Raw genomic sequence first — 16,782 nt, 5'->3', positions numbered from 1 at the left:
AATTCTATTATAAAAAAGATTTTGCCAAATGTGCCTTCGAGAACAGCAACTTGCCTACTCTTCCTCTCTCACATGATGCTGTTCTCGCAAGGTGGGGAACACTGTTACAAGCAGCATCATTTTCATACTAAAAATTTTGATTTTGTAAAAGAATCCGTTGATTCCTTGGATAGTACATATTCAGCAGCTATCAGCAGAGTTAATGCTTTCTGATTCTTTGGCTAGAAATCACTTATTGTTCATCCAGACCCATTTCAGCTGGTTACCTAGTTATATAACCAAACTTGAAACGTGGAGACTTTCTTTGAATAGTGCAACTGGAGAGATGGAAATGGTTGAATTGCAAATTTCAACCATGCCTGGTTGCATAGGGGAAGAAATAAGAAGAAAATACGATGTTTTAGAAAAGAACTCAGAATTTCATACTTTAAGGAAAGATGAATTCATAAATAGGGAAAGGAAATGAACTTCCATTTCAAGTAGAGGCCTTCAAAAGTTCACATTTTTAAATACAGCCCAGTCACATCTGTAGAAGTAGAAAGGTCATTCATTCTCTGCATATAAAATCATCTTGAACGAAGAACACCACAAATTTATGATGGATCATTTTGAGAAATATATTATTGGGTCATCATCATCAGCAATTTTCGATCCACTGCAGGATGAAGGCCACTCCAGCAACTTTCAAGTTCCTTCTGTTTTGAGCACTGGCCATCCATTTACTACCCAAAAACTCATGAATTTCATCTATCCATCTCCGCCTTTGTCTTCCAGGTTTTCTTCTAGTTCCTCTTGGGTACCATTCTGTTATTTTCTTAGTCCATCTGTCATCATGTCTTCGAGCTATGTGTCCTGCCCAAGACCATTTTAGTTCTTTAGTTTCGATAAGAATGTCCTTTACTTGAGTTTGCTGCCTAATCCATGTGTTTCTCTTCTTATCTAACAGTCTGATTCCCAATATAATTCGTTCCATTCTTCGCTGTGTAGTTCCCAGCTTTTCTTCCATTCTTTTGGTGAGTGCCCAAGTTTCACTTCCATAAGTCATGGTGGGGAGTATACATTGATTCATTATTTTACGTTTCAGACAAACTGGGATATTGCTCTTCAGTATGTGACTATATTTCCTGAATGCTATCCATCCAAAATTTATTCTTCTCTTGACTTCCAGCATTTTTTATCATTATTTCCCTTTCTGTGGCATACTTCATCATTACTTTTGTTTTAGCCATATTCATCTTTAGTCCAAAATCCTTACTAACTGTGCGTAACTGATTAAGATTTTCCTCTAATTCTTTGGGATCGTGACTTATGACCACAATGTCATCTGCAAATTGTAAATGGTTTAGGTACTCTCTTTTCACATTGACTCCTTTCTGCGACCAGTCTAATCTTCTGAAAACTTCCTCAAGGGTAGCAGTAAACAGCTTCGGAGATAGTGTCTCCTTGTCGAACTCCTTTCTCGATTTTAAATTTGCTACTGTCTTTGTCTAGTCTAATAAAGGAGGTAGCACTCTCATATATTTTCTTCAAAATCATAATATAAGGGGTATCTATGCCTTGTCTTTCCAGTACCCGAAACATTGCCTTATGCTGTATGGAGTCAAATGCCTTTTCATAATCCACAAATGCCAGGCATAATGGTGTTTTATATTTATTTGTTTTCTCCATTAGCTGTGATATTACGTGAAGGTGATCCATAGTTGAGAATCCTGTCCTAGAGCCAGCTTGCTCTTTCGGTTGATTCTCATCAAGTATTCTTTCTAATCTGTTAGTAATGACCCTTGTGAACAACTTGTAGATGTGGGATAACAAGCTAATTGCTTTAATTATGATTTGGTCTATAATTTCAAATTGCTTTAATTTGGTCTATAATTTCCAATTTCTGATTTATCTCCTTTCTTATGCAGCAAAACTATGACTGCATTATTCCACTGCTTAGGCATTACACCTTTTCTAATGCACTTTGTGAAGAGCCTTGCCAGTTTTTGTGTTATGTCTGTTCCTCCCAATTTTAATAACTCTACAGTAACTTCATCTTCCCCCGGGGCTTTCTGATTCTTCATTTTCTTCAATGCATGTTCTACCTCATCAGGAAGAATATCAGGTATGTCGTATGTGTTGCTACTTTGCAATCCATCTTCCCCACTGGTGGCATCATTCCCTCGCTCCTTGTATAATTCTCTATAGTAGTCTCCAGGTGTGAGTTTGAAAGGGAAAACTTTTAATAAAGATGTTAAAACTTTTCATAAACAGTTTTATTACTTTAACATATTGAATACAAAGAATACAAATTGTGGTTCAATTAATTGTAATAAATGTAAAAATTGTAGTACATATATTAGCGTTTTGGTGCATATTTGATCTGTTTTTTAGTACTTATAATCCAATGTCTAGGTGGGGATATAGCTGGACAAAAGTTGTGACCAATAGCTTTAGCAAGGGTTCAGAATGTTCAGCTAACATTTCGACAAGAAGCAAGTTGTTGTTCTGAGTTTTAGTGTAAGCCTATTTCCATCTATGTGTCTGAAACAGGAGGTTCTCATCAACAGATCTCAAAATAGCGTACAGGAGTAAAGGAAAGTACTGCTTCAGCATGCTAGTTGGTCTGAGGATCAGTGGAGAATATTTTATATTGATGAACAAAATTCAACTTGCATGGTTCGGACAGCCAGCATCTGTTAGACGAAGAAGAAGAGAAGAATTTCATCCATGACTATATTGTCAGCACAGTGAAACATTCTACATCTCAAATGATATGGGTTTTATTTCACATAGAGGAGTTGGTTATCTGGAATTTGGAAGTGTATATTGAATGCTTGTGTACAAGGACATTCTTGAGAATAAATTATTTCCCACAATTAGAGATCACTGTGGGGATGTTGCCCATTGCCTTTTTCAGGATGACACTGCTCAGTGTCATAGAGCCGAAATCCTAAGTAGTACTTCATAAAATTAGCAAAAGTTTTAAATTTATGAAACGTTGCACTCTTGCTTAAATAAATGTAATTTATTTTGCTGTTTTTAGTGTTCACAGATACAAAAATGGTTGAAGGATGAATCAATTCTCACAATAACATTTACCTAGGAACAATCCGAACCTCAATCCAACTGAAAATTGTTGGAACAAAATGGATGTTTTCAGTAATTCAAAATAAACCAAAAAACACTGAGTTCTGCTGGACACATTAATCCGTGTTTGGTACTGTGAGATTTTCCAGGAATACATGCATAACCTTATCCAGTCAATGCCACAATAATGTGTAGAAGTCATACTAGTGTGCATTTTGTTGTGTTTTTTTTTTTTCGGTTGCATAGTTGCAAAGTAATGAAAAAAAATCACTGCTTTCATACAATTTTTATTATATGAAATATAAGTAAAATACTGTTATTTTGGAGAATAGTACTTATTGCATTGTATATTTACCCATAAGACATAAAAGTAACTTTTTGTGTAATTAATAGTTTCATATATTTACTGTTATTACTTATGTTCTTTCAGCTATTTCTAAAAGATTAGCTGCCAGTATAATGACAAACAAGCAAAAAAAGGATGGTGCAACTTTTTTTTTTTTTTTGAGCACCACTGTAGTACATATATGAGTATGTAATTCTTTTCCAAACAAGAGGTCTCATTTGCATTGACAATTTGACATGGGAAATATCATCCTCCTCCTTGTACAAAAGAACTGAATCTTGCGATTAGCTTGGTTTCAAATAAATTCTCTTGGTGCAACAGTAGTCATAGTGATGTGTAAATTAATCTTGAAGTTGAGATTAAATAATTAAAACATTTGATCCAACATAATGCACATGAAGAAAAATATTTTTTTGATGTTTTCTTAGTTTCTTCATATTCACAAAGCATTTAGATTTTCATAATAAGTTCTTTGGCCGAAAAGCTGCACTAAACAAGGTAGGGGTTCCTCTCTTTGAAAACTGTGCAAAAGTGAAATTACACTAAATGAGAGATATCGGTATTTCTGTTATTCCCATACCTAAAGAACATTATGAGTAAATGAAGATGCACAGTGTTTATTTAGTTTATCAGATGCTTGTACATTACAGTTTACTAAGATTGTATTATGGTATGTTATGATTCAGAAAGGTTTGACTTTCCAATATGGTTCCATGAGGAAATGTACTAAATAGTACACTTTTTCATAGAACCATACACTGGAAAGCAATGGAAACTATTCAATTTTAGTTGATTTCCATTATAAATGCAAATCAGTATTCAGTAAAAGATATGATATATATTTACAAAACTTGCTTTGTTGACCTTTAGTGTTGACAATATTTCTTGATATAGCAAGGCTCCCCCCCCCTCCCAACTAGTCAAATCTCTGACAATCATAATGAGAGGTTTACTCCCACGTATAAGTAAAGATATATCAGATCAGAACTTTCCACAGATTTTCATCAAATACTTACTGATGCACTTGAATTAGACTTCATTATTTTTCAAAGAACCTATTCGAATGTGGTACTATACCGCAGGGCTAAATGCAATTGGACTAGACTTTCAGTATATTTTTTGCTCAAATCGTAACCTTTTCTGATTCCCTGTATGAAGTGCAACCTGTATGATCCATCATCACATAAACTACTAAACATGCTGGACAGACAACTTGTGTGATCAAGACCCGCTAATATTCGTAAACTCGGGCAAATGCTAACTTATTGTGATTTTCTCTTGTAGAAAATCTGTCCTCATTTTGAATTTAAATCAATGTTTTTTATTTAAACCAAATAAAAATAGAATAATAATTAGAATATATAGGATATTAAGAAATATTATATTTTAAGTCCGGAAATCTCTTACCTGAGATTTTTTCCAGGTGAGATGTAATCAGAATAGATGGAAACAGAAACAGTATTAAAGGGCTGCTTAAAGATGGATGAACCTTGCAACAGACTAAAGGAATAAAAGCAAGCTTTGACCCTAAATCCATGCATAGCAAATAACTGGAAGTATAAGTTAGCATTTGTCCGGGTTTACGAATATTAACGTATCTCGATCATACATGTTGCCTGCCCAACATGTCTACTATAAAGTTTTGAGACGACAGGATTCCCATAATGTTTTTTATACAATGTCAATAAACTACTAAAATGAAATACTTGTAAAAGGACTTGTTATGAAATGTTAAGGATTTTTTATTTGAAATATTGCTATTATATTTAGGATTATTATAATAAAAATTTACAGTATGTTTATTATATTGAAAAGATAAATTTATTGGCAAATCATATTAATAATGTTAATATTAGTAGAAGCAAATGATTCAAGAAAGCATGGTTATACAGCATCAGCAAAAAAAAAAAAAAAAAACTTTACATAATTACCTATCCATTCCCTCCAATAATTTGTCTAGTTCTTCCTTCCAACTGGAAGTTTGTTTCAACGATTACACTTCCTCAATTTGATATGCCTCCTCGGGTATATAGTCTCAGCAAGAGGAACAATCCCATCAGCATCGACCTTGCTCAATCCATTCAAAGCTTTACACCTCAGTTAAATCACCTCACAGATGCCTAGGCTCCAGATACTATAGCAGGCGCCTCCATAGCCAGGTGGGAAGGAGCAGCAGTGCGTGGCATACGCTTCTTGATTAGACCGGGGTTCGAGCCTGTCACCACCAAATACGGAGGATGCGGAAAGGTCAGGGAATGACCACCACATATCCCGGAGCAGTATGGCCTTAGTTGCTAATGCTCCTAAAAACCAAATAACAAACAACAGATACTATAGTTCGCGGAACTGAAGCCTTTCTTAGTAAGAGCACTCTTTTATTTTCCTCACTAATCTTGGTGCCATTCTCTTGTTCCAGCAGAAAAAGCCCGGAGGAAATAAAAACAAGAATTGCAATGGGCAAAGAAGCATTTAATAATAGAAAAAAACTATTGAGAAGCAGTTTCAAGAAGGAATTAAGAAAGCAAATGGTGAAAACATTAATATGGACTGTTGTACCATGTGGATCATAGACATGGACACTGGGAAGAGAAGAGATTAGACGGCTAGAAGCTTTCCAGATGTGGGTATGGAGAAGAATGGAAAGGGTGAGGTGGTTGGACGCAGTGACTAATCAGGAAAGTAGAAGAGAGAACATTTGTAAAAGAGCTAAGAAGACGAAAGAACTTTATGTATAGGACGTGTATTGAGAAGAGAAAGCATGTTGAGAAAAGTGATTGAGGGGAAGATGTGTGGGAAGAGAGCTGTGGGGAGAAGGAGAATTGGAACGATGGATTGGATGAGAAGAGGAAATTATACAGGTATCAAAAGGAAAGCACAAGATCGAGAAGCGTGGTATATCAGGGAGCTCTGAACCTGCCTGAGGGCAGAGAACTAGAACAACAATCATTGGCAAAACCCCATGAACTGGCCTGGCAGCCAGTCTGCACTGTCAGAGAAATTCATATCTGACTGCACAATTACTCCCCCTTTTTCATTTTCCACTATCCTCAGTGTTGTATCCCACAGTTGGTAGTTAATCTGGGATTACTGCTACACATATGCAGTAGCTTGCTTTTGTCAGTGTTAAGCTTCATTTGCCATTTCTCAGCCTATCAGCTTAATTTTTTTAGATTTTATTGCAATAGCGTACCATGATTACTGTTATGAACCACCCTGCCAACCTTTATACCATCTCCAAACTTAGACATTAAACCTGATATGCCTTCATCAATATTATTTATAAATATAGAAAACAACAAAGGGGCCCAGCACTGAATCCTAGGAGGCTTCACTAAAAACATTAGTTCGTGAAGAGCATTGTCCATCGATAACTCTGCTTTGTCTTCTCCCAGTGAACTTGCCCTTGTACAATCTTTTATGTGCAACAGTATCAAAAGCTTTCCCGAAATCCACGTATATCAAAATTACTTTTTGCATCCAGTTCCTTTGTTATCACATTGTCGTATCCAGTCAGATTTTCCTGACAAGTTTGCATCTTAACAAATCCATGCTGTGACTGCAGTGTAACTGCACTCCTGTCTAGATGGTCCTGCATTACTTCTTTAAATAAACTTGTCACCCTTCGATTCCCCCTTTGTGAATTAGTGATATGTTCACAAGAACCTTTCTTGAATCTGAAGATGTCCCCCATAATTATGGGTAAGGCAGCACAGAAGGTTTGCTTACCTTCTGTGCTGCCTCCTTCAGTGTAATTGGATAGATCCCATTCACCCCAGATGCCAGATTGCTTATGTACTTTCCTCTCAAAATCATTTTGCTCCCTGTTAGAGTTTGATAAACTTCTTTACCTAAACAATCCTCATGCATGAATATAGATACAAAATACATGTTCAGTAAGAAACAGTATGCATCTATTTTATTTTTGGAATATTGACCCCCCCCCCCCCCTTCCAAATCACTCTTTAGGCATTGTAGTTCAGTCTGAGAACCACTGATTATCTATTTTTGGATGTTTACTTTGTTATGCTCACCAAGTTGAATTGTATTACTTGGATGAGATATCATCTATGATTTGATCTCTGGAAAACTGAATTTTTGTATTATTCCATAAATTGGCCTTCTCTGACAGCTTAGTCAGTGATACATCCCTGTTTTAGTCAAGGTTGTTGTTAGCTGATCTCAGGCAGTGGGTGTAGTGTTTTTCAACCTGCAACATTCAAATTGGCCTCCAACTCACACTTCAGATGTAATACACTTAGAGGCCATTAATATATATAAACTTTTATCTATTATTCCAAGAATTCGTTTCTTTGTTAGCAGAATTAAATTTTCCATTTTAAAAAAGTATGTGGAGACAAAGTGAATGGAAAAGACCATTATGAGCATCAGACTAACTGGGAAGATAAGGTAAAAATTCTGTGGAACGAGAGCTGCTTCAGCCTCCTCTTGAATTTTACTTGAGCTTCTTGGTTACAGAAAATACAAAAAAAAAAAAACAAAAAAAACTACATTTATTAAGGGAAAGCGGTTTTCTTTCTTATCCAACTCTGGTTGAAGCAATTTCCAGGATTCCTTTTATATAATATTGAACTATAACTGTTCTTGTTTATACTCCAGCAAGACCACCAGGTCAGTGGAGCTTACATTAAATCATCAATACAAACGTTAATCGTACTTAGCAGTCACAGGCTTGAACTCTGGTCCACTAAAAGAGCATGTGCTACTGCACTCGTGCTACTGACCACTCAGCTATCTCTGTTTATTGTTACTGTTAAGTGGATTTATTGCTTGTGTTGCTTAATTTGATCCTTGGCTCAATTGATCCTTGTCTTTTTTAATGAAAAGGTGCAAAATGAATTTGGAGTTTTTTATTATTATTATTATTACATATTTTTGACTTCTTTCAGATTTAACTCAATTGGTTGAAATATTTTTTTTACAATAATTAGATGTAACTGAACTTTTTTGGTCCTTTCAACATGCTTTATATAATATTTATTAAAATGATTATATAATCAAATATATAACTGAATGAAATCTTCAGAGAAATATCATCAAGCATTAAAGGTTTACACATTTCCCAACTAAATATAATAATACGTAACTTTTCTAGGTATACTTAATTTTATATTTTAATTCTGTTATTGAGTTCCTATATGTGTCTGTTAGAAACTAATTTATGATTATGGGGGTTGTTTAATAGGATCCTTAATAACTCATGGGGAAGTTACAACTTTAAACATTAATCTGCACTGATCATTTCATTATGCCTAAGAGAAAACAAAAAGAATCTGAAGGTGAAAACCCTAAGAAGAAGAAAAAAGGTAAATGTGCTAATCAGTCATAAAATTGAAATGCAATGGTAATCAGTTTTGTATCACAGATGTTTATGTTTATATATATGTTTGTGTGTGTATTGTTATTTTTCACCCATTCTCAATGCTGCAAGGTATATTCAAAGTAATGGAATCATGAAGTATAAGGCATGTTAACACATATCAGGCTGCCACCTTTTATGATTATTAATTTTTGCATGGAAGTTGACAAAGTTTGGGAACTTTACTGTGTGCATCTTCTAAATAGGACATTTGAATAGCACAAATAAGAAATGGCTTCTATAACGCTGCTCAGAATTTGCTTATTTGAAATCAGATGTTGTTAGAATGATCATAACCATCAGTATGTCCTTAAAGCAATCTGATGAGAAATAACTGAACACTAGAATTGTCATGGAAGGTTTCTGCTAGAGAAAATATACTTTATAGGATGAAGATATGCTTCCCAGGAGTGCGATATTTTTCAGCAGTGTAGCTCTCCAACATAGAGATCAGTGTAGTGGACTGAGCGGAGTGCGTCGTTCTTATATTAGGAAGATAAATTTAATGGTTCACTCAAGACTTTTTTAAGCTACTTCGCATTTGCACTCTTTTTGAACATAGACAGTTATCAGAGAATTTGCTGCAATGAATGACTAATTCCAGCTTAGAAGCACGCACAATAACATTTGTCTTGCGTGCATTATTTCATCCTTGTACACTAATGTTTGTTTGTCCTCTTAATGTTGCTTCAGGAGGCTTTTTTGTTTATTTTATACAAGATGTTAAGTTCCGTGGGCATTATATAATTGTTTAATGTTGGCAAAATGATGAAAGGAAGCAAGCTTAAATATCTTGAGCAAAAAAAAAAAAAAAAAAAAAAAAAAGAAAGGTAAGAAAAAAACCATTTACTTTATCATTTCACTCAAAATAATTTGTCCAAGTCATTTAAACTATTTTAATTTTCCTACTTGTGACCGCTAAGGGGAAACCAGAAAACAAACTTCCACCTGCCTATCCTGCAAATTATATTCAGTTGAATAAATTTGTCATGTTGTGTTGGCATAACCTAAAAAGGAGTAAATATGCCATTAACATTGTGTACTTGACCCTCTTCAGGCCATAAACTCCTTAGTTAGGTCTCCACTCACCTTCCTAGTTTGCAGGTGTAATTTTCAAGACTCAAGTCTTTCTTGGTAAGAATACCTATTTCTTTTCCATACCACTGTTGTTGCTTCTAACTGTATCCATTCCAAGAGATCTCTTACCTTCCTGAAATGAGGTTTCTAGTCCTGTATATAGTATTCAGACATGGGCAGCCACCACTTTATGCAGTGGAGTAAAGTAGTGATTCTTTACTCACTTCTTTATCCCCACTGGCAAAGTTTGTGCATTTTTATTAGCAGTGGCAAATGGTGCAAGGAAGCAAGCTTATTGCAAAAAAAAAAAGTCACCACTTCTTTTGTATCTCTCCCTATAACAATTTGTATTTGTCCAATCCTTCCTGAAATTTATTTAAACCATCCACTGGCACACTACTGGAAGTTTCTTCCAGCAATTGATTAGTCTTTGATTGATAGCAAATTTTTACTCATCTATCCTACAGCCATGTTTTTTTTTTTTTTTTTTTTTTCAATTTAAATGTGTCTTCTAATGTGTGAGGAGACATAAATTTAAGAAAGAGTGAGGATGCCAACAGCATTTAGTTTACTCAATCCATTTAAAGCTTTTTTCAGCCACTCACAGCTGAAAACGTCCCTCACTTCAGTCAAGTCTCCTCACAGGAATCTGGCTTTCAAGTGCTGCAATTTGCAGAACTGAAGTCTTTTGTGTTCTGATTAATTTTGTTTCCTCTTCTCTGTGCCTGCTCCAACAGATCCACATCCTCAGGCTTAGAGACTTGGAGACCAGTATGTGTAGTTAGCCTTGATTGGCTAATCACTTCCTTGTTCCTACTGACAAAATTCCTGTATATTATGCTGTCCTAGCAATCTGTCTGCACTTCTCGCAGAACTTAACATTGGACTATATAGTTACCCCTAGGTTTATTTTATTTATTAATTTTTTTGTTTTTATTTTCCACTGCCTTGAGTATGATATCACTTCTTGGTATGTTTTGGGTTACTGCTACCAGTAAGTAGTACTTAAATTATCACTTCTCAGTCCATGTGTCTAATTTTTCAGGGTCTTGTTGCAGTAGTATATGCATTGATCCTTGTCATTAACCACCCTACCAACCTTTGTATCATTTGCAAACTTGAGTAAGCTTGATATGCCTTCATTAGTGTCATCAATAAATATTGAAAACAGTAAGGGGAGCCCAGTAATAAATGTCCTCTTGCCCATCCCTTTATTCATAGCATTAACTTGCTCCTATTACCACACTGCTCGTTACAGCAGAGTTTCTTATGAAACCGTGTCAAAACCTTTACTGTAGTCTAAGATATGATGTCAAGTTTAATTTTTTGAAGATGTGTCCATTTATAACTACTGTCTTTTGTCACTTAAACAACCCTTTGTCTATAGTAGCTTATTCCTAAAATTCCACTGCTCCAATTTATGCAACAATTATGTGTGGAACTGTACTTATTTGTATCAAATTGAAAGGCTGTACTTAAGTCTATGTAAATGATATCAAAATTATTCTTTGCATCTAATTCCTTTGTGAAAACTTCATAATAGCTAATATATTGGACAGGAATTACCTCTTTAACTATTCATTCCCAGTTGTTTCTGGTACAGAATTTAAACTTAATCACACACACATTCTTTGAACCACTTTTATGAATAGGAGATACAATTCCACATCTTCCCATATGTATTAACTTTCCTCGAATCCAAGGATGCCCTCATTATTATTACTGAAGATTTGGTTACCCCTTTTGTTGCTGCTTTAAACTCCACTTAATTCCACATTTTAAGCCCACTTACTTTTTCTATCAGCCTCAATTATTGGTGGCCGACCGGGCTAGCCGAGTGGGTAAAGTACCTGCCCGGCAACCCAAAGGTCGCGGGTTCGATTCCCGCCTCGGGCTTGGATCAAAGTACTGCAAAAACCTTGGGAGGTGCAATATGGCCACAGAAGCCGATGCACCAACAACTACCAAATCAAAAAAAAAAAAAAAAAAAAATTATTGGTGTCTTAACTAATACCTTTCTTGGTGGCTCTAATTGTCACCCTACAACTCTGCAATTCCTTTCACTTCAAAGATGATACTTGTAGATATTCAGTTTCTGCACATGGCTTTTCTGTAGTTATTTGCATGGGCACTCTTCTTCTGAATTGGTATCTGTAATTCCTCCACTCCCCTCCAGACTAGTTTGAAAACATGCTGCAAGCATTTAGAAGTAACTTTATTTTCTTTAACCCTTCTATTTCTATTTTTTTGTAATAACCTTCCTTTTGTATTTCTCCTAGAACTAAAACCTGCAGAAATTTACATCTAATGTCAACAAGTATCTTTTGCATCCTTCTCAGCTTTCAACGCATACATTATCATTACTAGAGGCATATGATGCAGGATTATGCAGCATCAGCCAAAAAAAAAAAAAAAAAAAAATCCCTTTCACTTCACCCCTTCGTTCATTCAAAATACCTGTCCAGCTGAGCCTTAAATTTATTTAGGCTATCACTTACACGACAAAGGATGGAAGTCTGTTCCACCAACCAACTACCCACTGGCTAAAGGTAAATTTCTGCACATCTGTCCTACATCTGTCTTTCCTCAATTTGAATTTATGCCCTCTCAGGTGATTATTCTGACCAAGAGGCAGTATCCCATCAGCATTGAGCATCCTCAAACCATTCAGGGCTTTGTACTCCTCTATCAGATCACCTCGCCGGTGCCTAGTCACCAGACACTGTAATTTGCAAAACTTCAGCCTTTCTTTGTAAGAGCAACCCTTTGTTCCGTTCATTAACCTTGTTGCCCTTCTCTGTACTCATTCCAACAGCTCTACATCCTTGAAATGAGGCCTCCAAACCTGTATACAGTAGTATACAGGTCAGGCCACACCTAGTACTCAAGGTGCGGTCTGACCATTGCCTTATACAAGGGAATAATCACCTCCCTATCCCAGCTAGAAAAATTCCTGTTTATCATTGATTAGACACCATGAGCTACTCTTGCAGCCCGTCTGCACTGCTCAGAGAACTTCATATCTGCCTGCACAATTACCCCCAGGTCCTTTTTATTCTCTACCACTGTCAGTGTAGTACCACAGAGTTGATACGTTTCTCTGGGGTTGCTGTTTCCCATATGTAGTACTTTCCATTTGTCAATGTTAAACTTCATTTGCCACCTCTCAGCCCATCTGCTCAACCTTTCCAGATCCTGTTGCAGCAGCATAGCGTCCTTAACAACCCTGCCAACCTTTGTATCATCTGCAAACTTGGACATTAAGCTTGATATACCATCATCAATATTATTTATAAATACAGAAAACAACAATGGACCCAACACTACAAGGAGTCCAAGGAAGCTCTCATAATTATGGCTAACTGATTGCTTACTTCCTTTGCTGCCTCCTTTAATATAACTGGATAGATCCCATCCACCCCAGGTGCCTTTCTTGTATTTATCTTCAACAATTTCTCCTCCACTTTATTCTCAATTATTACAAGATCATCTAGCTCACTGCCAGTGTTTACTTCATCTAAGGCATTCTCCTTCCTAAATAACTCCTCATGTGTGAATGTAGATGCAAAATATTGATTTAGTTTGTTAGCTACCTGAGCAGGATCATCAACAGTTGAACCATCGATATCAAATGGACCAATCTGATTCATCCCCTTCCTTCTAGAGTTTACATAAGTAAAGAACTCCTTGCTGTTTTTCTTTGCATCCCTTGCCAAAGATTTCTAGTAATCTGCCTAACCTCCTTTGTAACTTGCTTACAGATCAACTTATATCTATCATAGGCTTCTGTGTCACATGCTAATTTATATGTATCCCATGCATTTTTCTTCTCTGTCATATGTCTCATTAGTTCATCTGACATCCATTTAGGCCTGAACCTTGAACAATATTTCTTAGTTGGTATGTAAAGCCTAGTAGAGCTTCCAAGATAAGTTCTTTGAATGCTTCCCATTTTGAGTTTGCTATTGGTAACATCATCAGTTGGTCCCACTATAGAATTTAAATACTGTCTCAGTCCATCGTAGTCGCCTTTACGAAAGCAATAACCCTTCCCTTAACCCCTGATGGTAGTTACCTCCTTGAGTAAATCCCACCACACTGTGATCACTGCCACCTAGTGGTTCCTGTATCTGCAGATTCTTAATGCATGAAGAATCACTACTGATAATCAAATCAAGAGTATTGCTCCCTCTAGTTGCTTCCCGAACATGCTGATTTAGAAAACAATCATCCAATAAATCCACAAAAGCCTTGCTAGTGTGTGAGTGACCAACCCACAAATTCCAGTCAATATCTGGGAAATTAAAATCCCCCATTATAAGACTCTCTGATTTACTGGCCCACTGTATTTCCCTGTACTAAGTACTGTGGATTCTATTACTCTCCATGTTTGTTTGCAGTCTTCATTAAAAAAAAAAAAAAAATCCTGCCTTGATTCTTTTCATGTGTAAGCAGTGGGAATTTAGTGCACATATAATTGAAACAATTTCCTTCTGTTTCATTAAACCTTGCATCATATGCAGAGTAGTTTCAGTCTACTAGTGGCCACACTTTCTTTCCCAAATGTTAACTTCTTGCTTGACTATCCCGCTCACTCAGAAAGTAAGAATTTTTGTTTGTTGTTTGGTTTTTAGGAGCATAGCAAATAAGGCCATATTGCTCCGGGGTATGCGGTGGTCATTCCCTGACCTTTCCGCATCCTCCGTATTTGGTGGTGACGAAAGAATTTTTGTGTAACCAAGTTGTTGGCTGAGTAGCCGCAGACATTCTCTCAGATATGCCAGACAAGTTGTACTTGCTACCTGGGAGTCTAAAACGCTGATGGAACTGATATTCGGGTGACACTCAAGTCAAGTGGACCCAATTTCGGTGAAGTCCGGACGGTCTGTGACAGCCAAATCCTCTGCTTGCACCTTCACGATGGTGGGACTGTTAGTAATACTTGGTATAACCTCCATGCACAAGTACATGGTGGGTGACCACCCAGGTGTGAACCAACATAAGCAGGGGTCGAGGTGTGGCGCCCACACCACATGGAGGAATCCCGCCCCTCTATGTTACCAGGCAGTACTAGGTGGTAGATGACTCTCATCAACCAGTGAAATACCACCACTTTGCTTATTGGAGGCTTGAAGTGGTGGAACCCATGTTTAGTCTCTAGAGCTAAGTTCCGGTCAACCCTTCCCTATCTCTTCCATCATGCAGTATGATTGATGACTTTTGAGGTTATGATGAACGTCGTTGTGAGATCCAATATTCCTTACATTTCGAGGGTACAGCTCTAAAACGGTGTTCGCTGGCCGGCCGCTAGTTAGTATACCAGACCGAACCTATTGGTAACTCTCTAAGAGGCTTCCGGATCAGCTAGTGTATAATCTTGCTACCCCTACTCTGCCAGATAGTGATTGGAGGAATCCGAGTAGTGTGTATGCGGGAAGCATTGTCGAGGCCACATTATGTCAAGGATCTGGGTATATTCTTACCACGTGTACGCCATATCCAAAAATTTCATTACTTCATACAGTATGTCCCACCCACATTTTATACACCATAAATACACCATAAATTGTCAAACTAATAGAGCAAGCTTATCTGCGAAAAGATCTAAACCTCCCAAGCACTTCCTGTTTCATTTCACAAATATACGTGGTCTTAATTCTAATCTCAATGATGTCCATTTCCACTTGCAGTCTGCCAAACCCCATGTACTTTTTCTGACAGAATCTACTGCTCATCTCAGATGCCCAAATTATTCGCTGTATGATTCCTTTTGCCTCAAAGGTGGTGCTTGTGCATGTGTCCGTTCTGATATTCTCTGTCAGAGACTTGGCAATTTGGAATCTCCTCTCTTTGATCTTCTCTGGCTTAAAATCTCTCTACCTCATTGTGTCAAATTCATCTGTTGTCTCTACCGTTCTCCCAACTCCACTAATAACTTGGAGCTCTTTGACTTCCTCTCTTTACAACCTTGACTTTCTCCAGTCGAACTTTCCTAACAGTGAGGTAATTTTCCTTGGTGATTTTAATGTTCACAACTCCAGCTGGCTTCCGTTTTCTAGTCACACCGACCCAGCAGGTCGAGATGCTGAGGCTTTTGCAGTTACTAATGACCTTGTACAGATGGTTCATTTACCTACAAGAATACCAGACAATCCTAACCATAGAGCCAACACACTTGATCTTTTTGTCACAAACAACCTTTCTAAGTACACGGTCGAAGTGAGAGGTCCTTTAGGCACTTCAGATCACAACTTGGTGATTGTCTCTTCTCCAATGAAGCCTTTATCTTGTGATTATTCCCAACCTTGTGCTTTTGGCATTACAAGAATGCAAAATGAGATGACCTGCGAGATTTCTTTTCTTTTCCTTGGTCGGGCTACTATTTCAAAACTTCTGATGTCAACGTTTGCTCAGATCATGTCCGTGAAATTATTCTTGTAGGAATGGAAACCTTTATCCCCCACTCCACTTTAAAATCTCGTCCTTTATCTAAACCTTGGTTTTCCCATAAATGTGCTAAGGCTGTTCAAGAGAAGAATGTTGCATATTGTAATTGGCTTGTTTCTAATTCTTCAGTTTCATTTTCTGCCTACACCAAAGCTCGCAACAATTGTAAAGCAGTTATTAATCAGTCCAAACTAGAGTTTGAACAGGCTAAGAGTAGAAAACTTGCTTCTTGCCAAAGCTATTGGCCGCAACTTTTGCCCATCTCTGCCCCCACCTCTGTCCAAACCAGATGGTTCTGTTGTCACTTCAGCCAAGGATAAAGCTGACCTGCTAGCATCCCATTTTTCTTCCAGCTCATGTATTAATGATCTTGGTAAAACACCTCCCACCATTCCCAACACACTCCATTCAATGCTTCCGTCAAAAGGATATCAGAAGGATTTTGATGAATCTTGATTCTAAGAAA

At 37.0% G+C, this 16,782-nt stretch overlaps 1 protein-coding gene across 3 annotated transcripts in view; it reads left to right on the top strand.

Moving 5' to 3' along the window:
• Positions 1-16,782, top strand: part of LOC150084657 (serine/threonine-protein kinase VRK1-like) — a 266,463-nt gene that overhangs the window by 23,354 nt on the left and 226,327 nt on the right. For 2 of the 3 annotated variants that reach the window (XM_090375391.1, XM_090375389.1), the window contains exon 2: positions 8,619-8,739. The exons of the other annotated variant lie outside the window; for it this stretch is intronic. In XM_090375391.1, the coding sequence (XP_090231517.1) occupies positions 8,682-8,739 (58 nt within the window). In that variant the 5' untranslated portion in view covers positions 8,619-8,681. The remainder of the gene's footprint in view (positions 1-8,618; positions 8,740-16,782) is intronic. 3 annotated transcript variants of the gene reach the window in all.

This window comes from Mastigoproctus giganteus, chromosome 6 (genome assembly GCF_048544385.1).
Source record: "Mastigoproctus giganteus isolate SK-2022 chromosome 6, ASM4854438v1, whole genome shotgun sequence".
Lineage (NCBI taxonomy): Eukaryota > Metazoa > Arthropoda > Arachnida > Uropygi > Thelyphonidae > Mastigoproctus > Mastigoproctus giganteus.
Note: the sequence above shows the minus strand (reverse complement) of the source record. Positions and strands in the feature narration are given on the sequence as shown.